At 41.2% G+C, this 26238-nt stretch overlaps 1 protein-coding gene across 1 annotated transcript in view; it reads left to right on the top strand.

The window, feature by feature from the left end:
* Positions 1-26238, top strand: part of LOC140493745 (doublecortin domain-containing protein 1-like) — a 621788-nt gene that overhangs the window by 509871 nt on the left and 85679 nt on the right. The window contains exon 37 of the mRNA XM_072592573.1: positions 13154-13304. Coding sequence (XP_072448674.1) covers positions 13154-13304 — 151 coding nt within the window. The remainder of the gene's footprint in view (positions 1-13153; positions 13305-26238) is intronic.

Genomic DNA, 26238 nt, shown 5'->3' with positions numbered 1-26238 from the left:
TGGCACTCCTCAACCCATCTGATCAAGATCCTGTTGTAATCTGAGGTAACCTTCTTCGCTGTCCACTACACTTCCAATTTAGTGTCATTTGCAAACTTACTAACTCTACCCCTTATGCTCACATCCAAATCATTTATATAAATGCCAAAAAGCAGTGAACCCAGCACTGATCCTTGTGGCACTCCACTGGTCACAGGCCTCCAGTCTGAAAAGCAACCCTCCACCACTGTCCTCTGTCTTCGACGTTCGAGCCAGTTCTATATCCAAATGGCTAGTTCTCCCTGTTTTGTGTGAGGTCTACCCTTGCTAAACAGTCTTCCATGAGGAACCTTGTTGAATGCCTTACTGAAGTCCATATAGATTACATCTACTGCTCTGCCCTTATCAATCCTCTTTGTAACTTCTTCAAAAAACTCAATCAAGTTTGAGAGACATGATTTCCCATGCACAAAACCATGTTGACTGTCACCATTTACTTCCCCATTCTATATCTTCCATGACCTTCTCCACAGTAAACACTGATGCAAAATACTCGTTTAGTATCTCCCAAATCTCCTGTGTCTCCACAGATGGACTGCCTTGCTTGTCTATTCTCTCCCTAGTTACCCTTTTGTCCTTAATGTATTTATAAAATCCTTTGGATTCTCTTTAACCCTATTTGCCAAAACTATCTCATGTCCCCTTTTTGCTGTCCTGATTTCCCTCTTAAGTATACTCCTACTGCCTTTATACGCTTCGAAGGATTCGTTTGATCTATCCTATCTGTACCCGACATATGCTTCCTTCGTTTTCTAAACCAAACACTCAATTTCTCAAGTCATCCATCATTCCCCACACCTACCAGTCTTTCCTTTCACCCTAACAGGAGTGTACTGTCACTGGACTTTCGGTATCTCATTTCTGAAGGCTTCCCATTTTCCAGCCATCCCTTTACCTGTGAACATCTGCCCCCAATCAGCTTTTGAAAGTTCTTGCCTAACACCATCAAAGGTGGACTTCCTCCAATTTAGAACTTCACCTTTGATATCTGGTCTATCCTTTTCCATCACTATTTTAAAACTAATAGAATTATGGTCACTGGCCCCAAAGTGTTCCCCCAATGGACACTTCAGTCACCTTCCCTGCCTCAGTTCCCAAGAGTTGGTCAAGTTTTGCACCTGCTCTAGTAGGTACATCCACATACAGAATCAGAATTTTTTCTTGTATACACTTAACAAATTCCTCTCCATCTAAACCCTTAACACTATGGCAGTCCCAGTCTATGTTTGGAAAGTTAAAATCCCCTACTATAACCACCCTATGATTCTTACAGATAACAGATCTTCTTACAAATTTGTTTCTCAATTTCCTGCTTACTATTAGGGGGTCTATAATACAATCCCAATAAGGTGATCATCCCTTTCTTATTTCTCAGTTCAACCCAAATAACTTCCCTGAGTGTATTTCCAGAAATGTCCTCCCATATTACAGCTGTAATGCTCTCCCTTACCACTCTCCCTCCTCTCTTGTCCCCCTTTGTATCATTCCTCTAGCATTTGTATTCGGGAACATTAAGCTGCTAGTCCTGTCCATCCCTAAGCCATGTTTCTTTAATTGCTATGACATCCCAGTCCCATGTTCCTCACTATGCCCTGAGTTCATCTTGTAGAGAGTCTTTCTCCAGGTGTCAACTGGTCCCCCCTGCGTTTTTCCTCTTATGCTGATCCAACCTGTACCATTCCACTGACACTTTCATCCGCCTGGCTGAGCTGGTCCTCACCATCAACAACTTCTTCTTCCAAACCTCCAACTTCCTCCAAACCAAAGGGTTAGCCGTGGGCACCCGAATGGGCCCCAGCTATTTCTGTCTCTTCGTCGAGTATGTGGAACAGTCCATACTCCACAGATATACCGGCATCATTCCCCACCTTTTCCTCTGCGACATCGACGACTGTATCAGCGCTACCTCATGCTCATACAAGGAGGTTGAACAGTTCATCAACTTTACAAACACCTTCCACCCCAACCTCAAATTCACCTGGACCATCTCAGATGCCTCCCTTCCCTTCCTAGACCTCTCCATCTCCATCTCCGGCGACCAACTAAACACGGACATTTACTACAAACCCACCGACTACCTGGAATACACCTCCTCCCACCCTGCCTCCTGTAAACACTTAATCCCTTCTTCCCAATTCCTCCACCTGCTCCCCGGAGGACCAATTCTACCATAGAACATCGCAGATGGCCTCCTTCTTCAAAGACTGCAATTTCACCCCCACGTGGTCGACGATGCCCTCCAGCGCAGCTCCTCCACTTCCCGCACCACCGTCTTTAAACCCCACCCCTCCAATCGCAACAAGGATAGAAACCCCCCACTCCCGCAGTCCTTACCTTCTACCCCACCAATCTCCAGATACATTGCATTATCCTCTGCCACCTAAAAAACAGACCCGACCACTAGGAATATATTTCCCTCCCCACCTTCATCTGTGTTTCAGAGACCATTCCCTTTACTACTCCCTTATCAGATCCACGCCCCCACCAGCCCATCCCCCACTCCTGGCACCTTCCCCTGCCACCGCAAGAAGTGCAAAACCTGCGCCCACACCCTCTCTCACCTCTGTCCAAGGACCCAAAGTATCCTTCCACATCGGACAGAAATTTACTTGTACTTCCACGCACATCATCTACTGTATCTGTTGCACCCAATGTGGTCTCCTCTACATCGGGGAAACAGGACGCCAACATGCGTTTCATTTCAGAGAACATCTCTGGGACACCCACACCAACCAACCCCTCCGCCCTGTGGCTGAACACTTCAACTCCCCCTCCCACTCCACCAAGGACATGCAGGTCCTGGGCCTTATCTATCGCCAAACCTTAACCACCTGGTAGACTGGAGGTAGACTGCCTCATCTTCCGCCTTGGGACCCTGCAACCACACAGGATTAATGTGCATTTCACTAATTTTCTCATTCCCCTCTCCTCCTGCCTTATCCCAATCCCAAGCCTCCAACTTGGCACCGCCCTCTTGAACGGCCCCACCTGTCTACCTTCTGTCCCATCTATCCACTCCATCCTCCCCTCTGACTTATGACTTCCACCTGCACCCTCATCTACCTAGCACATTCCCAGCTATCTTCCCCAGAGCCCCACCCTCCTCCTATTTATCTTTCAGCCCCCTAGCCCACAAGCCTCATTCCTGATGACAGGCTAATGCCCAAAACATTGATTCCCCTGCTCCTTGGATGCTGCCTGACCTGCTGTGCTTTTCCAGTACCACACTCTTGACCATGAGTTCATCTGCCTTCCCTGTTAGGCCTCTTGTATTGAAGTAATGCAGTTTAATTTATCAGTCCTACCTTGTTCTCTGCTTTGTCCCTGTCTGCCCTGACTGTTTGACTCACTTCTTTTCTCAGTTGTACCAGTCTTAGATTGATCTCTTTCCTCACTATTTCCCTGGGTCTCAGCCCCCACCTTACTATTTTAAATCATCCCCAAAAGCTCTTGCAAATAACCATTCCAGTATATTCATGGCCTTTCAATTCAGGTACAATTGACCCTTCTTGTACAGGTCACTTTTACTCTAGAAGAGATTCCACTGATCCAAAAATGTGAACCCTTCTCCCCTGCACCAGCTCCTCAGCCACACATTCATCTACTCTACCCTTCTATTCCTACCCTCACTAGCTTGTAGCCCTGGGAGTAATCCAGATGTTCCCACCCTAGATGACCTAGCTTTTAAAGTCCTGCCTATCTTTCTACATTCTCCCTTCAGAATCTCATCCTTTTCACTTCCTGTGTCTACAGTTCCAATGTGTACAATGACCTCCTGTTGGCCCCTCTCCCCTTTGAGAACATTCTGCACTCCCTCTGAGATATCCTTGGTTCTGGCACCAAGGAGGCAACACACCATTCTGACATTTCGCTGCTGGCTGCAGGAACGTCTGTCTGTGCCTCAGACTCGAGAGTCCCTTATCACAATTGATCAGTTTGAACCCGATGTACCCCTCATTACATTTGAGCCATCTTAATACAAGAAACTTGGCTGTTTATGCTACATTCCCCTATGAGTCCATCACCCCCTACATTTTCCAAAACAGCATACTTGTTTGAAATATGGATAGCCGGAGAAGACTTCTGCTGTACCTGCCCACCCCTCCAACCTTTCCTGGAGTTAACCCATCTGTCTGACTGTATCTGTGATGCTTTTCCCCTCCTATAACTGACATCCATTACACCCCTAGCTCTTGTAAATTCCTTATTGCCTCTAACTGCCACTCTAACTGATCCATGTGATCTGATAGGATTTGCAACCAAAGACACTTCCTGCAGACATTGTCATCCATAACATAGAAACTGTCCCTAAACTCCCACATCTGACAGGAAGAGCATATCACCCAACTGAAGGCCATCTTTGCTACTTCACAATCTCTAGACCCAGAAAATAGCACCGTCTTTTTGTTCTAAAAAACAGTGCTCCAGGCTAACTTAGTACTTATGGTTTTTATTTTTAAAATGTAATCAAGAGACTCATCTCAATAAACATATAATCAAGGAAGAACCCACTCTACTCATTACTGTAGACATACAGCAAGGTTACACTTTAAAACTATGCACTTATTTGTTCCTGTGCTGTGAACTCCCTCGCACATTTTCCTCCACTGTCAGCCATGAATTTCACTGTTAATGTTTCCTAGACGTATTCCAATGTCCAGAAATACGTGAGCTCAAACAACAAGGGCAGTAACTATGCAGATTCCCTGTTGTGTCAGTTAGTAATAAAGCTTTCTTTTTCTCTCTCTCCATCACTGCCCATGTGGTCACTGCCTTTTGTCTGTCTTCCTCCTTTTTAAAGTGCTACTGTTTTGATCTTTTTTTTCCCAAAGTTCCAAAACAATGCAACAGCATATAAAACAGTAATTAGTGCTCTGGAATTCAAGGACATCACCTCCGACACCTAAAATACCTCAAAAAATAAGCAGCTCTTACAGCCATATTGTTTTCCCGTTATCCATCTTGGATTACCCAGAGTCTTTGGGTAATAATTAAGATGGCAGTACATTTGCCTTTGTTCATGACTTTGGTACTTACAGACTGGAGAATTCTAAACCACTCCTGGCGGGTCTCCTGCATTATGCCCTCTGTCAACTTGAAGTCATCCAAACATTTGCTGCCTATGTTTTAATACACATGTTAGCCCTGTGCTCATCAATTAACTTGTGTTGGTCTCTGATCAAGCACTGTATTGACTTTAGAATTCTTAACCTTGTTTTCCTATCTCTGTAATCTATGCCATTTGTCAAGGTATCTGTTCCCATCTAACTCAGGCCTTTGTATATCCCTGATTTTAATTGCTCCACCATTGGTGGCTATATCATTGGTTGCTCTAAGTTCTGGAAATCCTTTCCTAGACCTCTCCACCTCTTCACTTTTATTTAAGATACTCTTCAAAGCCCACCTCTTTGACTAAGTCTTTTATCACCTGACCTAATGTTCCCTTCTGGGGTTTGGTGTCATTCTTTGTTTGCAAAATGCTTCTTTGAAGTACCTTGGGACATTTTATTATGTTAAAAGCATTACAATTTCTCTTCCAAATTCTGCTTCCTGCTAACTCCTTCTGTACAGGCAAACACCCAGCTATTGAAGTATAGAAGTCTTAGCAACTGCTGAATTTGAGTACAAATTTCAACTCATTCACTTCAGAAAGAGATGCTTTAAGCAAATAACATGCCTGCATCAATCTTAGAGACCAATCCTTTATATTTTATCCTAACCTACTTTTAATCTTCATATGTATCTTTAGCTTCGAACCACTTTTACTGGAGTGAATACAGCAGTAATTTTGTAATGAACTTATCTTTAACTTGAAGATGCCGGTGTTGGTCTGGGGTGTACAAAGTTAAAAATCACACAACACCAGGTTATAGTCCAACAGGTTTAATTGGAATCACACTAGCTTTCGGAGCGACACTCCTTCATCAGGTCATTATTACCTGATGAAGGAGCAGCACTCCGAAAGCTAGTGTGCTTCCAATTAAACCTGTTGGACTATAACCTAGTGTTGTGTGATTTTTATCTTTAACTTGTTTAAGACTAAAGCTTTGCTGTTTGTTTTTGTTTTAAATTGAAACTAAAGTCGAAAACTACAAGTGGGTATACATGGGCAATACAAGTTTGCAATTCACTGATTACTCAGAGCACCTAATGTGATCATGATGCATGTAACACTACAAAGGAGTTGTAAAGTTGTCTGATGTTTTTTGCCATGGGAGCCTTCAACATTTTGTAGCGTATTAACTGATAGTTGATAAATGGTATAGCTGAGTTATCTTTTATTTCTGCGCCTTTAAGGTATACTGACTTTTGCCACATCTGTTTGCAGTTCTGGTGGGCACTTTCTTTTATGCAGTTGCACCTTGTTCAATGCAACCCTGTGACTAATATCCCACACATAAAAATAATAATATAGTTTTATATAGTGGTGTAAATGTAATAAAATGTTCCAAGCTACTTCAAAGAAGCATTTTAAATAAAAAAAGAACAAAGAAAATTTACAGCCTACGAACAGGCCCTTTGGCCTTCCAAGCCTCAGCTGATCCAAATCTACTGTCTAAACCTGTCACCCAATTCCTATGCATCCGAATCCCTCTGCTTCCCACCTACTCATGCATCTATACAGATGCATCTTAAATGAATCTACCATGCCTGCCTCTGCTACTTCTGCTGGCAACACATTCCAGACATCTACCGCCCTCTCTGTATATCCATGTATATCCCCCTTAAACTTTTCACCTCTCACCTTGAAAACGTGACCTCTCGTTATTGAATCCTTCACCCTAGGAAAAAGCTTATCTCTATCTACCCTATCAATACCCTTCATGAATCAGGGCCCCCCTCAATCTCCTTTTTTCTAATGAAAACAAACCTAACCTACTCAACCTCTCTTCATATCTAGCAACTTCCATACACAGCAACATCCTCATAAACCTTCTCTGCACCATCTCCAAAGCGTCCACCTCCTTTTGGTAATGTGGCCACCAGAATTGTACACAGTATTCTAAATGCAGCTGAACCAACGTCGTGTACAATTTTAACATGATCTGCCAGCTCTTATGCTCAATACCCCGTCCGATGAAGGCAAGCATATCATATGTCTTCTTGACCACTCTATCCAACTGTGCAGCAACCTTCAGGGTACAATAGATCTGCACTCCCAGATCTCTCTGCTCATCAACTTTTCCCAAGGCTCTTCCGCTCACTGTATAATTCGCTCTAGAATTAGACTTCCCAAAATGCATCACCTCACATTTGCCTGGATTGAACTCCATCTGCCACTTCTCTGCCCTACTCTCCAGTCTATCTATATTCCCCTGTATTCTTTGACAGTCCCCTATGCTTTCTGCTACTCCACCAATCTTCGTGTCATCTGCAAACATGCTGATCATACCAACAGTGCCCTCTTCCAGATCATTTATGTATATCACAAACATTAGTGTCCCCAGCACTGATCCCTGTGGAACACCACTGATCACCTTTCTCCATTTCGAGAAACTCCCTTCAACTACTACTCTCTGTCTCCTGTTGCTCGACCAGTTTTTTATCCACCTAGCTAGAACACCCTGCACACCATGTGGCTTCACTTTCTCTATTAGTTTACCAAGGGGAATCTTATCAAACACCTTACTAAAGTCCATGTATATGGCATCTACAACCTTTGGAACAAAGCATGACTCCAAACATTAGGGAACATTAGGTCAGGTGAAAAAAGACTGAATCAAAGAGGTGGGTTTTGAAGAGTGTCTTAAAGGGGAAAAAGCAAAGAGGTGGAGATGTTTACAGAATTTACAGCAATCAAAGATATAACCACCAATGGTGGAGCAATTAAATGGTGGTTACACAAAAGGCCTGAATTAGATGGGAAACAATTCCTTGACAAACAACATAGAGTACAGAGATGGGGAAAGGATGAAGTCATGGAGGAATTTTAAAACAAGATTAAGAATTTGAGAGTCAGTACAGCACTTGATCAGGAACAAACACTGGTTAACGTCCGAGCATGGCGAAATTTCTTGATCCTCACTAGTTCTACAGTTATGTTACTGAAGATTGTTTAAACTATTTCATCACAATAGAGTTGACTTCTAAAAACGTTTCGCCTTGCACTCTCCCTGACTGGGAATTTTCTCTCTGAGGGTGACCCTCAGAGTTCTTCTTGGGGGACTCTATACAAAATAATGCTCGCACCCCGTCCTATCCATTTCAAAACTTGAAATAGCTACTAATCCAACTCTGATGAAACATGATTCTAAATTGAAGGTAGCCTAGGCCTGGCCATGGGCCCATCCATAGTCTTTTTGTTGAGGGAATTAACTTCCTTAACTGTCCCAACAATTAGCTTGAATGGTTCTCATTGTTAAGTTTTGACAAGCTATCAAAAACTATTCATGTCTTCAGGGTAACCATTAATAATGAGGTCCTATTTGCTTCTGGAATTGTTCATAAACTTTCAAAAAGTCCATTGTAATTTCTTCCTGAGGTAAATACAGATTATTCCCAATAAAATCTGAATCCACAAGGACATGACTTCCAGAAGGCATCTTGTAAGATTATTTGTCAGTTTTAAAGTCAGATTGGCTTTCTTTGCAAAATATAACTAGACAGACCCAAACCTCTGACAGGACCCACACTGAAGCTGCACTTTACATGTGAAAATCTTGCTGAGATGTTCTTTTTCAAGGGCTTTACACATCAAAATATTGTAAGTCAACCTAGCTGTATGGTGCATGGACATTCATGGAAACCCAGTACAGGAATATATGTCTCTATATCTGTTCTTTCAACCTTGAAATCCCTTATTCCAAACTGACACCAATTATTAAATTTACCTTCACTTGCCACTATTTTTGTTATTATAGCTCCAGGCCTTTACTTTAAGCTCTGCTATTTCCTCCTTTCATCTCTGTGCCTCGATGTCTGTTCCTTCTTTCTTAAGATACTCCTTAAAATCTAATGTTTCATTATGTGGCTCAGTGTCAAACATTGTTTGAATACATTCCGGTGAACATTTTAATTTGTTCAAAACACCATGTCAAAGTAAATTGTTGTCATTGTAGGGATTGCTGGCACACCCATATTTATTGCCCACTTGCAGTGGTCTGGATCTTTTGCCACAGGCTTAAAGAGAACTCAAATAAATTAAAAATCACACAACACCAGGTTATAGTGCAACAGGTTTAGTTGGAAGCACTAGCTTTCCAAGCGCTGCTCCTTCATCAGGTGGTTGTGCAATCTGACGATCAGGTACAACCACCTGATAAAGAAGCAGCTCTCTGAAAGCTAGTGCTTCCAAATAAACCTGTTGGACTATAACCTGGTGTTGTGTGATTTTTAACTTTGTAAACCCCAATCCAATACCGGCATCTCTGAATCAAATAAGTTATGCAAATTCTACTTCCTTTAATATCTTGTATATGCCTGTCCAAATTCGAGAAGAGTTTTTAAGACAAAATGAGGCATTCTCTATGAAGGCAATGGAATTTCATCTGGTGCTGCAGTAGTTTAAATCTTTTATTTAGGGGCTGTATTAATACTGGAGAGATGTTGTGGTGCTGTGATGACATCCTGCCTCTAAACCAGTGTTCAAATCTGAGTCCACAATCTATTGGCCAAGGAGGGAACCTTCATTATGCAATGAAACAGGTTGTGTATCAACCTATAAACATTTCCAACATTTGTCAATGGCAAGCAATAAGGGTGGACAAGATAGCTGGTCAGCCATGTTAAAAAATAAACACTGGGAGCATCTACCCTCGCTATCTATATCTCCATAGTACAAGATGCGTGTAAAAATATATTTTCCCACAGCAACTCAGTGAGTAGGTTGACAGATTTGGCTCGACACCTTGCTACATTGGCACCAACAGCATGAAGTTTGACCCCTGTACTGGTTCTGGTGGACATACCTCCTTGCTCTATCATGGTGGAGGTTATGTTGGTGAAGGTTGGACCTGCTTTCAGACAGGGAAAAACTCAAAAAGAAAAAGAAAAATTGCACTGGGTCAGGAGGTACATAGGAACACTTCAGTGTACAATAACAACAGCTTTCATTTATGTGGCACATTTAGCATAGTACAAAGCTTCAAGGTGGTTCTTAGAATATAATAAACAAAATTTAACATCAAACCACTAAAATATTAGACCAGATGACCAAAGGTTTGAGCAATTTTAAGGGAAGTCTTAAAGCAGGAGAAAGAAGTGGAGAGGTGAAGAAATTCAAGGTGAGGATTTCAGAGCTTGAGATTGAGATAACTGAAGCCATGGCCACAATGGTATGTGACGGATGCAAGGTTTTCCCAAGAGGCCAAATTTGGAGAAATATAGACTCCTCGGAGGGGCCAGAGACTACAGATGTTGGAAGAACTGAAGTCATGGAGGGGATTTAAACACAGGCATCAGAAATTTAACAAAAGCAAAATATTTTGGATGCCAGAGATCTGAAATACAAACATAAAGTGCTGGAGAAAGTCAGCAGCTCTGAAAGCATCTATAAAGATGAATACAGATTAAATGTTTTGAGTATACTATGATTCTACTCGAAACTCTGAGATGAGAATTTTAAATTAGGGTGTTGTGACAGGCAGCGTATGTCAACCAGCACATGGTGATGAGTAAATGGGACTTAGTGCGAGCTAAGATACAAGCAGTAAATTACATATAGCAAGACACAATCTTCAGATGAGTTGATGTTTAATAATTGGGTCTGAATAAAGCTTGTTCAATTAATTTCTTGGCATTTCTGTGACTATACAACTAATACAACTGCTGACTGATTTTGCTAACTGTCTCATTGTAACCCCATTTCTGTCATAGTTTTTTCTTGTTGAATTTAATATTGAATTTAAATGCTTTTCAATGGGCACATATGAAAGACAAACAGCAAGGACAAATCATCAATCTAATTAGGCCTTATCAAACTACAGCAAACAAACAGTAGAATTTGTCTCAATTCATTTATACAATCTATGTATTACCGGAAGCAACTGTTTTTGTAAACTTCCAGAACTTAGCTAAGTTTACCTGTGGATAGTATCTAAACAAATGATGGTGAGAAATTCTCATCTCATTCAACAACACCAAGTTATATAATACCTTTATTGTAATAAAATATCCTCAGGTACTTTGCAGGAGCACTAAAAAAAGTATGAAGCCAAGTCACATAAGGTGATATTAGGTCATATAGCAAAGAACTTGTTCAAAGAGAGGCTTTTAAGGAATATTCAGAGCAAGAAAGAAGAACAGAGAGAGACAAGAGAAATATAGAGGGGGATTTCCAGAGCATAGGGCATTGGCATCTGGAGGTGGCCGTCAATGGTGAAGCAATTAAAATGGGGGTTGCTCAAGAGGCCACAATGAGATGAGTACAGTTGTCTGGATGGGTTACGAGGATAGAGAGGATTACAGAGATAAGAAGGGATGATTGAATGGATGGATTTGAAAACAGGATGAGAATTTTAAAATCAAGATATTGTTGGTTTGGAGCCAAAGTATGAAGCAATAGGTAAATAAATCTTGATGTGAGCTAGGATACTTAACAGCGATGTTTACACTGAAAAGCAGTGGAGTAAATGGATAAACGGGAAGGAGATAACAGCAAACTAATCGCCCAAGATTCGCCTGATTCAATTTTTGAGTGAGCGTTGAAATGGATGGATAACTCTTCTGCTTAAAATTGGCAGGAACTTCACCAAGGAGTTTCTACCTGGATCCAGGAACTGAGTGCTGAGCATCATAGTCAGCAGAATTTAACCACATTAACAACTTCCAGTTGCCCCTCTAACAGTGAAAGATGCATTGACGTGTATAAGGACGAGTAAATAATAAGTGTTTCCCTAGCCTCTCAGACAGCCAGCTCCTATTCTCCTGTACAGTTATCCTCACACCTTCCCCCTCCCATCGCAGGATAATTGCTCCCAATCCCCACACCTCACCAACTTTAAAGCAATGGCATTCAACACAGCTCCACACCTTCTCAATTCCTACCAACTACCAGTGGCTCGTCATTTGCATTCAGATAAGTTCCCACCATGCAACTGTCAATAATGCACCAGCAAAGGAATAAATCATGAAGGGATCCAGGTCACTAACTGGAGTGAGACTGGGAGGGTCAGCTACGGGTCCAGGATCTGACACTCTCTGGGCCCCTTGCCTTCCCAATGCCGGGCATCTCAAATTGAGTGCCCTTAGTGAGGGACAACCCTCTTTCACTATGTCCATCCGCTAAAGCTCCAACAGGGTGCATCTCCCGAGCTTCCTGCATGGTGATTTCTCCATCTGTCAATAGCTGATTGCCTGCGGCAATGAAATGGAGGCTGTTAAAGGTAGCATCAATTGCTCATTCAAGCATCACAATTCACAGCAGGACATCTACAAGCCTTCCATATAAAATATGGAACATAAAGTAGAGGAAGCTTCAGCCTGATTTGTGTTCAGTCAGCATTATTTGTTTCTTCATAGAACATAGAACAGTACAGCACAGAAGCAGGCCTTTTGGCCCATTATGGCTGTGGTGACCACGATGCTATTCTAAACTAATCCCATCTGCCTGCATGTGATCTGTATCTCTTTATTCTTACCTTGTTCACACATCTATTGAAATGCCTTTTAAACTTTGCTGTCGTAATTTTTTCTATCCCCTCCCCTGACAGTGCATTCCTGGCACCTATTGCCCTCTGTGTAAAAATCTTGCCTCATACATCTACTTTAAGGTTTCCACATCTCATCTTAAACCTATTCCCCCTTGGATTTGATGTTTCCACCTTAGGATATCATTGCTATCATGATGACATGGTTGAGGGAGGGATGGGGCAGATGGGAAAGGATGGTGCCGTAATAATGATCAAGGAGTCAATTACTGCAGGAAGGAGGGACGGTGTTTTAGAAGGTTGTTCAAATGCGACCATGTGGGTAGAACCAAAACAAGAAGTGGACAATCACTATTCTGGGTGTGTATATAGTCACCCAGTCAGGGAGACTTAAAAAAAAGACACAGACTGGAGACAAATCTCAGGGAGGTGTAAATGTAATAGAGTAATAATAGTAGGGAGTTTCAAAATCTCTGGTATTAACTGGGTTGCATGCCACAAAAACTTATTCTGTTTCCCTGTTTTAGCTTCTTGAAAACTGCACTGCTCGACTTAAGCTACGATGCACAGCTAAGACCCTCTTCAGTCCTGACGGAGAGCAGATCACCTCGTGGGAAAGAATAGAGCGAGACATGTTGGTGTGTGTCTCCCTGGGTGAGCCTTTCATGACTAGTACAGGTTGGTACTGTCTTCTTGACATCTTGAGTGAATTCCAGAAAGCAGATAAAGAAAAAGTGCTGACATACAGAATGTCCCTTGAATTAATGGGCTTTATCAGTCTGGGCAGGGAGTATGAAGCCTGTTTTATGTTGTCTCGAGCATTAATTAACAGCCTATGTGCACACATTCAAACTTGAAGGATGTAATGAATCAGACAAATTATGTGACTTGCCATGCAGTTACTATTTTTATATAGTACACTTTCATTTTAAACAATTAATATTTACAAAATGCAATACCAATAGAAATGAAGATTAATACTGTTTCTACAATTGGTAGTCATACCCAGATTGAATAGTAAATTTAATATCAACTCCAAATGAAGGCACAGTTCCACACTACCACTTTGTGAGTATCTCAAGGCACACTGCTAATAGAGTGCAGTCCTAATGCAGCTTTTTCAGAGATGCTATCCTTCAGATGAGACATTAAACAGAGCCTTCACCTGCCTTCTTAGATTGGTGTGAAAGATCCCATGGCCCTATTTCAGAAGAGCTATGGTCTTAACGCTGGTGTCCAGTATAAAATTTATTAATAAACATGAGTAAACAAGGATTAGCATGTCATTAAGGCTACAGGAGAGTGTGGTAAATGGAATTGAAACACCCGTCAGCCATGATTAAATGGCAGAGTGGACTCGATGGGCTAAATGGCCTTACTTCCACTCCTATGTCTTATGGTCTTATTATCACATTGCTATCTGAGGAAGCCTTCTGTGCACAAATTGGCCACCATATTTCCTGTGTTACATCAGTGACGACAATTCAGAAGGAATCTGTTGGTCCTTATAAAGCACTATGTCATATGAAAGATGATCATTAAAGATGTGATTCTAAAAAGTCACTTTTTAATCACATCTTTTGTGATCTTTCATGAGAAAGGATCAGTTTTAAGCATTTTAGGAACAAAAACAGAAATTGCTGAAAAAACACAGCAGGTCTGGCAACATCATTGCAGAGAGTGTGGAGTTAACATTTCGAATCCAATGACCCTTCTTCAGAACTCCAGAATTTTGATCACTGGTCCTGGATCGTTAATTCTGCTTTCTCCCCACAGATGCTACCAGACCTGTTGTGTGTTCTTCCATCAATTTTTGATTTCCATTCTAATTTCCAATTCTTTGTTTATTTTTTCTTAAACATTTTAAGCATTTGTTTGAAGGATAAAAGGATAGAGTTCTCCTGCTGTTCTTCGAATAATGCAATGGGTCCTTTTACATCAACTTAAGGTGTGAGACAGCATCACTGCAAATGTGAAGGGCAACCGTTCTATAACAGTACCACATTCTCTCAGTAATTGTCCAATGGTTGTTTTACCACTGTCTGTGATCTCACAATTTATCATCCTACAGTTTCCAGCATGTCATGTGAAAATGCAGAATCAGCCTTTAAACTCACAATTAGCTCTCAGTCTTTGGTGCTTTTACCATTCAACAATATGCAAAAATGGTAAGAAAAACAAATTTTTTGAAAAGAAGCTGTTTTAATGATAGAAGACTTGAAAATCAGAGAGCACAGGTTTAAGTTGTTTGGTAAAAGGATCAGAGGCGACATGTCAGTCAGGTGTGGCTTTCAAACATTTTTCAAATCCATTGATATCAATTCAACTGTAACCATTAAAGGGATTTGAATAAATACTTGAAGGAGAAAATATCTTTACAAAAAAATTGAAGAAAAAAAGTGGTGTGTGGGATTAACTGACTTGCTCAACGAAAGACTTGGCCCAGACATGATAGGCTGAATGATCTCCTTCTGAACTATTCTGTGTAAGTATAATAATGCTAAAGGGATGCATTTTATTATCTAGCTTTGAAATTCAGCTCCTTTAAACAAATAGGAAAAGTTATTCATGTGCTATGAGCAATTGGCTGCACTTCATTCTGATTCTTCTAAGGAGAAAGTTATCAGGAGAAGGTTAAAGGTTGAATTTCTACTGCGTTCAGATGACGAAACCAATTATTGAAAGCACACTTTGATTTGATGTCTAATTGTTGTGGATCATCCCGAATATTTGTCACAATAGCTTCCAAGAACACATACATAGTGAATTAAATCCAGGAGGAGTCATGGACACTTTGGAAATATTGTGTTAGTATTGGCAGCTGTTTTCATCATGGTAATACACTCTATTCAACATGCATTGTACATGGATGTGATCTGTTGTTCAGAAGTTTAATCAAAGCAATTTCAATATGAACACAATGAAGGAGGAATATCTATTGGTCTAAGACTGTGAATGCGCAGTGTCAAACACAGAAACATAAGTATTGTATAAATTCAGTAAGTTAGGCAAGTTTCCTGAATTATAACATCATTGGATCAAATATGTGCGGGCAATGTTAAAGTTGGATCTATGTCACCTATGTGGAGTTCCCTTTTCTGTTACTTACATGCATTTTAAATTGATTCTCTTCACTGTCTACAGTACAGAAAATAAATAAAAATATGGATTTCACCTCAGCCTCTCTCCCTGTCAGTCTAGAATATGTCATTCAATATCCAGTCTACGATCGTCAATTATGTTAAAGTGACAGTCAAGCACTCTGATACAAGAGCAATGCAGAGGGTACATGCTGATGTGAATGGTAACATATCCACCTGCCTCCTTAAAACCTCTTTGTTGTCCACCAGACTCAATTGAAGACTATTATGGAACATGCACTGTTTGCCTGGATAAAAGACCTTGCAAGAACCCCAAATAAGCTCAAGTGACATTCAGAGGAGCCACCCTCCTCAACAGACTTAACATCCAATCCTTCAATTAAGAGGGTACTATGAATAATCCATGGGTCACTTCAAGAGAATCTCCCTTTCAGTGACCTCTTCCCCAGAGAAGAACTAGAGCAACACTGCTATATGAACACAATCTCCTCCAAATTTATATGCCAAATTCTTAGACCATTCAAACTTGGATGTATGTCACTGTTCCTTCATTGTCACTGAAAAAAAATCTTGGACTTTCCTATCTGAAACCATGTCGCATTACCATCAACTCAAAGACTACTGTGGCTCAAGAAGATGACCCACAACCACTTGCCCTGGCAATCTAAAGATTGGAAATCAATGGGCTTTACTAGTGTTTACCTAAATCTGTAGATCTTCCATCAAGACAATTTGGAATCTGTATAGCAACATCTGGCCTTTAACAGAGTAAAACTATCGAAGACATGTCAAATATAACTTGAAACTAAGCCCTCTCAGGAGATTCTAAGTGAGGAAACATGTGGTCATAGAAGCATCTTAAAGAAGTAGAGAGGGGTTGAAAAGCTTAAATGTTTAGGGAGGGAATTTCTGTGCCTAAGTTCTAAATTCTGGCTACCTGTCTGTAGAAATGGCAAATGTTGATTATATAGAGATTTCAGTAAGAGCAAATCTATTTCCTGTTGGTTGTAGGCTAACTTATTCAATAATGTCAATGTTAGTACAAAGGCAGACAGACAAATCATTTTTAACTATTTTGTTAATGAAGCTAATCTAGAGTTATCTCCAATGGAATTGAAGTTAACATTCACATTTTAACATTTCTCCAAAAACATTCGAACTATATCTTTTTTTTAATACTTCTGTGCCGTCAATGACCTACCATACACTTTCAGAAACACACAGACGATTGAAATGGTATTATTGCCTTTGCCTTTCACTTTTGTGGGCTCCCTTATTTAAAAGATGCAAGTTTGAGTTCCATTGCCACTTACTGCACTTGCAGTACCTCACTCAAGTGAACTTGAAAAATGCCTTGCAATGACAGCATTATGCAAATGTAAGCTAAAATGGCAGTTGTTACTTAGGGATGCCGTGGATGACGAACACACACTGCAGGAAGCATCACAGTGATTTGGTGCTCTGCTTAGTTTGGGAACAAGATGCTTTGATGTTACTGTAGAGGGATATACATTCTGTATGAATCCATACTGTGCCAGATCTGAGAGTTCTGTTTCTGCTTATCCTCAGGTATAAGACTTCAAAAGACCCTGGACTCAATCTTTCATCACCACTACTTAATCAGAGAGAAAATCCACTAAAACAATTGTGAATGGACAAACATAAAGTAGATTTTCCCTCCATGATAAACTCCTCATAACAGAAACAGAAAAGTCCACAGCAGTAGGATAACACTGATCCTATTCCCACTCAAGATCCTTGATACACAATGAAATGATGCAAAAGCACGATAATGAACAGTGTTCCCTGGATTTAAGCAAATAAGGAGAGCACCAAGACCAGCAGCAACTTTTGCAATTAAAAAGTTGACTGAAAGCAATCAACAATATTTCAGGTGAAGTCGCCACCAGGTCAAACTGGCTGACTATTAGTGTCCCCTTGCTGAGAGGAGTGTGCAAAAAAAACTGAAATAATTCAAAGTTTGACTAAGTTGAAAGCAGACATGCCATAGTCCATCTGTCTCAAACTTACAAACAGACTACAATATAAAATATTGGGCGGATACATTTTCTCAGATGTGTTGATTTGGAAGCTGAGATGAAAGGTCAGAAGCAGACCTACCATCTATCACAGAGCACTGTGAGTCAGTGATTTTCAATTGCTGCATTGCTTTTTCTATGTACCTAAGGTAAGGCAAGGACACGTTCTACCATTAAAAATAAAGGTTGAGTGAGTCATAATGGGTAGAAAATCATAGTGTTTTGAAGGTCTTAATAGAATATCAGCATTTTCCTGTAGATTAACTCAAGTCTCCGAAGAACTTCAACAATTGAGCTATTGGTACACAGAAATGGAAGTGCAAGAATGTACAGCTAAATGAATAGGAAGTGTATAAAGACATCCCAAATAATATAACAGACTATCTAGCTATTGTTGAACAGAATAGTTGAGAACAATGCAGGCTAACAACTGAGCCAGAATATCTTGTCTTCTGTACTCAGTGGTAGGCATTTGTTCTTCTCTATTGAGATTCGTGTACTGCAGAACAAGGCACACCCAACACATAATACTAAACAATACAAACTTAATGTGCCACTCTGAATATGTTGCAATCAATGTGTAACATTGAACATGTCACACTTAATGTGTAAGACTGAACATGCAACAATGAATATGTAGAACTGAACATATAGCACAAACTGAACCTATCGCATACTTCTATTGAAATTCCATCTCCTGTATTGAATGGATCCATATGGATTGATTCCTCCATTAAAATAGAAAGAGAGAAACTTAATACAAGTGCATTCAGCAATCATATAATTATTGGCATCAGCAGTTTCTGTCTCAATCTGTTTTTATTTTGGCTTGCTGCAGTGAAATACCTTAATCTGCTCATTCTGCTGATTATTTTCTCCTTCCAAATCCCTTTCCTTTTTTTTCCAGAGGGCCTTAACTCCCGCAGGTTTATAATTGCAAAACATGGGCTCACCTCCAATTCCTCATCTGAGGAGCCAGTATTCTAGTAGAAGCCTATCAGCAGCTGGCACGCACATCCAGGATTTTACATAAAGTCTCAATTATTTTAATACTCTGCTGACTAGCCTTCTACTCTCCACGAGCAATGTACCATTCAAAGACCTCTACCTATATCCTAACTTCCACCAAATCTCTTTCACTTGTCTGTGCATACTGACCTACACTGAGCCCTGCTGTATAAATACAATGACATTAAGTTTCTCACTATTGTATTCAAAGTCATCCATCTCTAAACCCCTCTGTGAATTACTTGTTCCTTTAATACTTGCCTCTTGTCCATCCTAATTCCTTTCCTATGTTCAGTTGTCTAGATCCTAAACTCTGGAATCCCCTCCCTAAACCTCTCCCTTTCTCACATGAATCCATGATAAAATCCACTTTATGACCAAGACTTTGGGAATCTCTTTCCTCATGTGGCTGGATGTCAATGCTTGCTTTCTAATGATGTCTTCTGAAATACCTCAGGACATTTTGTACTATTCTATACTAATGGTCCATAAATGCACGTTGTTACTATAGAAAATGGGGGCAGGCAACAACATTCTGCTTAACACTGAAGATAATTTAGGTGCAGTCTCGATTAAACTTGTTAATTATTAGATAAAATAAAGATGAGTTCCTTCATAGTTTTAAGATACTTCTCATCACCATCCTTTTAGGTAGTGCATTCACAATCTGAACTATTTTAAGACAAAACTCATCTCCACTCTGGCTTTTTGCCAATTAGGTAAATACATGTCCTTTGATTACCCACGCTTCTACCAGCGAAAACTGTCAAAGCCATTCATAATTTGAACAGCTTTGCTAAATTTTACATTAACCTTCCCCACACTGAACCAATTTCGCTTTCTCAAAGATGGCAAGGTGTTCAATCGTGTCTTCTTTCAGCAGATAGGAAGATGGACCTTATACCCTTCCTTTTGTCAGTAACTCAGTACTACATCAGGCAGCTACTCAGGGGAAAACGCTTCCTGAGCTGCATTGAAATGGTGTGATTACAGTGCCATTATTTGCACATTCGAACCTGACAGAGGCACAGCTATTGCTTGACTGCACGCTTAATCGACCTTTTTCCCTAATAAAGGCAGGCGTAACACATTCATGCACACACGCTGGCTGACATAGTCGCATATAATGTTACTATTGTCTATGACTGGCCTTAGCTTCTCCCAGAGGTGATCCATTGACTTTTGTCTGCTGCCTATTGAAATGTATAGGGGTCAGCAAGGCTGTACAAATGTTACTCTTGTCACATTTCTGCCAGACTAAGGTTGTCTCTGGGAGCCTCTTGTGAGTTTACAGTTCATGCTTGAAATCCTCGCTGTTCCTTATTTCCTGCATTGAAATGAAATGCTGGAGCCAACTGTTATCGGAAAGAAAAATCTACTTGTGGAATTTAACCGCCATAAGTATTTTGGAGATTTTCCTTTTTAACTACTATTTGCAGAATGCAGAACACACTCCAATGAATTAAACATGTATTTTCTGCAATGTGTTCCCAATTTAAAAGAAGATCCATCAGGTTTAAACCAGACTGGAGGAATGCATGAATCCATCCCACACTAATAACAGAATAAACCTCCCATTCATCGTTTTGCTATTCTTTGGCAACTTACCTCGGTTTTCGTGAAACATTACCCATGAGAAAGTTTACTCAAAGCAGTATATCAAAATTAAAATGCTATCTACTAGTTGTATTTGTTGTACCACTACTTTCCAGCATACTTGTATTTGGTTTGTGCCTCATTTAGGTATCAGCCATATCACTCTCACCTCTGAGACAGACATTGTGAGTTTAAGCCCTAATGCAAGGATATGAATTTAAAAAGCCTCATTCTGGAGCTAATTCAAAGTGCGGTATTTAGTGAGAGATATTAAACCAAGGTCCTGTCTCAAGTGGATGATGTAAAAGATCTCCATAGTGCTACTTGGTAGACGAAAAGAGGTTCTGATGCAAGGTCGCAATCTGAAATATTGGACTGAATTTTACCAAAAATCGGCTAAGAGTCAATTTTGGGGAATATTTTGAGAGTTTTTCTTTGTAAATTCTAGAGGGATGGCTCATGCACTTTTCCACAGCTCACCTAATTATGTAAGCACCACCTCTCTATGGCACCGCTTTCTCGCAGTCCCCCAGTTATCACTGATGGATGGATTCAACACAGCTATAATTTTCTGGGATTCCCATCTCTGGGGCCACATTTACAGTCTGACCGCGTACCAGGTTTGTTGCTGCCAGCCAGGAATTACCCTTCATAGTTGTGGGGTTGGAAACTTTGAGCACAGATGCATGTTCACCCCAATTTGCTGATAGGGACCAGGATGTCTTGGTGAACAGATAATGGAGTGGAGGACCATTCTGTTTTCTCACAAATGTCAGAGGAGCTAACAGCATTAGATCCTGGTGAGAAATTTGGCACTGTTGGATGAAATGTCCAGCGAGACTTCTCTTGATGTTGAAGCAATAAATTAAAATTTTCCAACCAAGTCCTTAATGTTGAAAGGAAGTTCTCACTGGTCATTAGTGAGACACCTATAAAACAGATAATTGCTCCTTATTACTTAATCTCACCTCATTACTCTGCAGTCCACTCTTCCATCTATTGGATAGAAACTAGACACTGTGACTTCCTAACATTAAAGTCTGGGTGGGTACCTAGTGATTCCGACTTACAGCTTGCTCTCCAGAGCTCTACCTTGGTTACGCAGCACCAGTAACTCTCAAGGCACACACGCACCTCATGCAGTGACTACATGTTCCCCATGTCCACAGATGGAGACATTCAGCACATACCAGCTTCTTCACACTATCATAGCACATCTCTAATTCGCAATTCCTTATACCTCAGCACTGTAATGCTACGCCAGCCATTGAAGTGCACTAGCCCATCTCATCAGAATGTGGCTACATGGAAATATGCAGGCATGCACAGTCACTCAACTCACGCATTGGACCAGGTTGCTTCTCAGGGTCATCCATTCGCTTCATTAGTACCCTCTCACTTTGCACCTACCTGGATGGGCACAGCATCCCTGCATTGCCTTTCCTTTTATTGTGTTTTGTCCCCTCAGTCTAGTTGTTTAGCACAGACATAAAACCCAGGAAGCCTTTCATGTTTGTCAGCAGTTGTCAGCACCATGCTATGTCAATGTCACTCCTGTACCATGTGCCTGTTGTCACTGCATGTACTGCAAACAAGCGGCCATGTCTCAAAGTCCTCAGTGAAGTCAAGGGAGACATTCTTCAGGCTGGCACTGTAAGACAAGGGCAGCTTCTGATATCCCTACAAGGGTTTGGGCATCAAGTGGTCAGACTCTAGAAGTCTGTCCTTCTGCACTCCGAGGAGTGGGTGGTCAGCCCTATGAGTTCAGTACAAGCAGTCCCAGGGAGTCACAGGAATGTAGATGGGGAGTGGTACAGTTATCGGTCAAGGGTAGGTCAGTCATCATTTGAGGCAGTCTGGCTAAATAATTTAATTCAGTACAGTTCAATGCTGTCACAGAATCAGAGAATTATGTAGTACAGAAGAGGCCCTTTGGCCCATCAAGACTGCATCACCAAACATATATTACTACCTACACTACCACTGTCCTGCACTAGTCACAATGTCCTTTGTTCTGAAGCTGGATTGGAGGCACCTAGCCATACCTTAGTCTTGGACTTTGAGGTTTGGTTTGATAAACACCCCCACTGCATCCCACGGGATATTTTTATCTAAAGGGCGCAGGCATGTTGATTGTATCATACCGTGCTCTGTATGATCTCATACCACAGGCAGGGTCACAGGCAGGGTGGTAGTGGAAGGCTGGCCACCTTTCTGGTGTCTTAGCGAGGAGACTTCTGGGGGTGCCTGTGTGTAGTTCCACAACTATTCATGTTATACATTAATGATCTGGACGAAGAAACTGAGGGCATTGTTGCTAAGTTTGCAGGTGATGTGAAGACAGGTGGAGGGACATGTGTGCTGAGGAGGCAGGATGCCTGCAGAAGGATTTGGGCAGGCTATGAGTTTGACAAAGAAATGGCAAATGGAATACAATGTTGGAAAGCGTAAGGCTACGCCTTTTTCTAGGAAGAATATAAACATGGATTATTTTCTAAATAAGGAAAGTCTCTGGAAATTTGAGGCACAAATGGACTTGTGAGTCCTAGTTCAGGATTCTCTAGAAGGTTAACCTGCAGGTTCCATTGACAGCTAGAAAGGCAAATATTGTGTTAACATTTGTTTTGAGAGAGTGAGAACACAAGAGCAGAGATGTACTGTAGAGACTGCATAAGGTTCCGGTCAGACTGCATTTGGAATATTCTAAGCAATTTTGGACCTCCTATCTCAGGAAAGATGTGCTGGACTTGGAAGGGGTTCAGAGAAGGTTCACAAGAATGATCCCAGGGATGAAGGGCTTGTCATATGAAGAGCATTGAGGACTTTGGTTCTGTACTCAATGGACTTTGGAAGGATGAGGGGGATCTGATTGAAACTTATGGAGAACAGAGAGGACTAGATAGAGTGGATGCAGCGAAGATATTTCCACTAGTAGGAGAGACTAGGACCTGAGGGTGCATCCTCAGAGTGAAGGGACAGCCCTTTAGAATTGAGATGAGGAGGAATTTTTTTGATTAGAAGGTAGTGATTCTGGGAACTCATTTCCACAGAAGGCTGTGGAGACCAAGTCATTGAATGTATTTAGAACAGAGGTAATTAGGTTCTTAATTACTAAGAGAATCAACTGTTAGAGGAGAATGGGGTTGATGAACATGTCAGCTATGGGCAAATGGCAGGGTAGACTTGATGGGCTGAATGGCCTAATTCTTCTACTATGTTTTAAGGTCTAAAGAGGCTGCAAAGAGATGTAGACAAATGATTAGGCAACTAGGTGGCGTTTGGAATATAATGTGGGGAAGTGTAAGGTTATAGGAATAGAAAAACAAAATTTTTTTAAAATGTCTGTCAACGTTGATAGTGAGAGAGACTTGGCAGTACTCATAAAAAGAAACATAAAGTTAGCATACATGTTCAGGGAGCAATTTGAAAAGCAACTACCTTATTCGCCATTATCTCTCGAGGATTGAAGCATAATAAGAAAGAAGTTTTGCTGATTGCTTTTTGATGAGACCATACCTGAAATACTGTGTCCAACTTTGGTCTCTATAATTAAATAGTTTCTCATTAACCTGTTCAGAGATGGCACTACACAGCTTTGCAGCAGCTCCTTGCAATGGAGGCAGTGCAGCATTTGTGAGCTAAATTGACGCCTGGGATAAGAGGTTTCTCTATGATGTGAAGCTGAGTAAATTGGGTCTATATTCTCTGGAGTTTAGAAGAATGAGAGGCGATCTAAGAGAAACATTAAGATTATGAAGGGGCTAGACAGAGTAAATGCTGGCAGGTTGATTCACCTGGCTGGGCAAATCTCGAAAATAGGGAAAGAATTTTAGGTTCAGGGACTATTCATTTGGACTGTGATGAAGTGAATCTTTGGAATCCTTCCCCTACTTTACACCCCGCTCCCCGCAACCTCAACAATTGCAGATACACCATCAATGAATATATTTAAGACTCAGATGGACTTTTATTTGATCTCTCAGTGATACACAAAGCAAACAAAATAGAGTTAAGGCCTAAGGGGTGGCATGGTGGCTCAGTGGTTGACACTGCTGCCTCACAGCACCAGGGACTCTGGTTTGATTCCTACCTCGGGCGACTGTCTGTGTGGAATATGCACATTCTCTCTGTGTCTGCATGGATTTCCTCCGGGTGCTCCGGTTTCCTCCCACAATCCAAAGATGTGCAGGTCAGGTGAATTGGCTATGCTAAATTGCCCATAGTGATAGGTGCATTTGTCAGGAGTAAATATAGGGTAGGGGAATGGGGCTGGGTGGGCTAGTCTTCAGAGGATTAGTGTGGACTTGTTGGGCTGAAGCTGAAAAAGTGTTGCTGGAAAAGCACAGCAGGTCAGGCAGTATCCAAGGAGCAGGAGAATCGATGTTTTGGGCATGAGCCCTTCTTCAGGAATCAGGCTCATGCCCGAAACATCGATTCTCCTGCTCCTTGGATGCTGCCTGACCTGCTGCGCTTTTCCAGCAACACATTTTCAGCTCTGATCTCCAGCATCTGCAGGCCTCACTTTCTCCTTATTGGGCTGAAGGGCCTGTTTTCATACTGTAGGGAATATAATCAGCTAGGATAGTATTGAATAGCAGAGAGGGCTTGACTAGTCATACAACCTTCTCCAGCTCCTTGTGATTGCTTAACATCAAACTTGGCTGTCCAAGCAATTGGCACTGCCTAATAATATCTCACAGACCTCAGTTTGTGACTTTACTTTGTAAAACCTCTGTGAAACAACTTTCTTATTGTGTTCATGGCATTAGGTACATACAAACTGTCATTATTAAAGAAACGCGTTCATGCAGAGGCAAAATTCTGAAATGTTAGCAGCACCGTTGGAGAAATATCTCTTTAGGCATATTGACATCTGCTGTTGAAAATTCAAAGTGGCTGTGCTGTAATTCTAGAAAGCAATGTGGCTACTGGCAAACAGCCCAGTCTGTCTAAGATAAGATCAGCTGCTCTTTTTCTTTTGCCTGGAACTATAATTAAGAACCAAAGGACCTTAAAAAAGTTTGAAAAACAAGCATTTTATTAGACTTATTCCTCACACAATCAAGATAGAAACATATTCTTGCTGGATGTGACAGAAAGCATAGGTTTCATTTACATCACTCTTTGAAGAAAATTAAAACTATGGACCTTGGTATTATTCCATTTGCTGCAAAAACATGTATGCCTTCCTGAATCAGGCAGCATTCCTCAAAGGGTCACTCGAACGATGGATTTCACTGACAAAATTAGAAAGGGCTGCTTGACCTGCTGCAGGTTTCTCCAGGTTTTGGCAAAACATATGGAGGAGTTCCATTGAGGCGAGATGGCTGCTGGCCTTCAGCAGGACACAAAGGAATTTTAGTGATTTCTGTGGGCCACGGAAAAATAGAAATAGGGCAACTCCCTACAATCAAAGATACCATTTAGTTCAATTACGTTGTTTCCATAAAATAGCTGTGTAAAGCACTGAGTATTGTCTTTACGTTTTGTCTGTTCTACAAAGTTGTTGGCTATTTGGTTCAATTTGTCTCTGAGCTTGTCCTTGCAGTTTGAAGCTGTCTCTAGCCAGTTGCTCACACGACAAGGTGCAACATTGGCCCATCCATAACCACAACTACGCTAGGATTTGCCTACGCTAGGATTTGTCAGTGGAATTGCCCCAGGTGGACTGAGGAAGTGCTTCAGTGATACCCTCAAGGCCTCACTGGCAAAGTGGGATTCGCTGATCCAACACCATCCCAAGTGGAGGAGGAGCATCTGGGAAGGTGTCGAGCAGCTCGAGACTTGCTTCTGGAAAAAGCAGAAGCCAGGCAAAAACAGCATAGGAATGCACAGCCACACCAATGCCCCATTCACCCTTCTCATGAC

The sequence above is a fragment of the Chiloscyllium punctatum genome, chromosome 22 (genome assembly GCF_047496795.1).
Source record: "Chiloscyllium punctatum isolate Juve2018m chromosome 22, sChiPun1.3, whole genome shotgun sequence".
Classification (NCBI taxonomy): domain Eukaryota; kingdom Metazoa; phylum Chordata; class Chondrichthyes; order Orectolobiformes; family Hemiscylliidae; genus Chiloscyllium; species Chiloscyllium punctatum.
The sequence above is the reverse complement of the archived record's forward strand: the minus strand, read 5'-3'. Positions and strand labels throughout refer to the sequence as shown.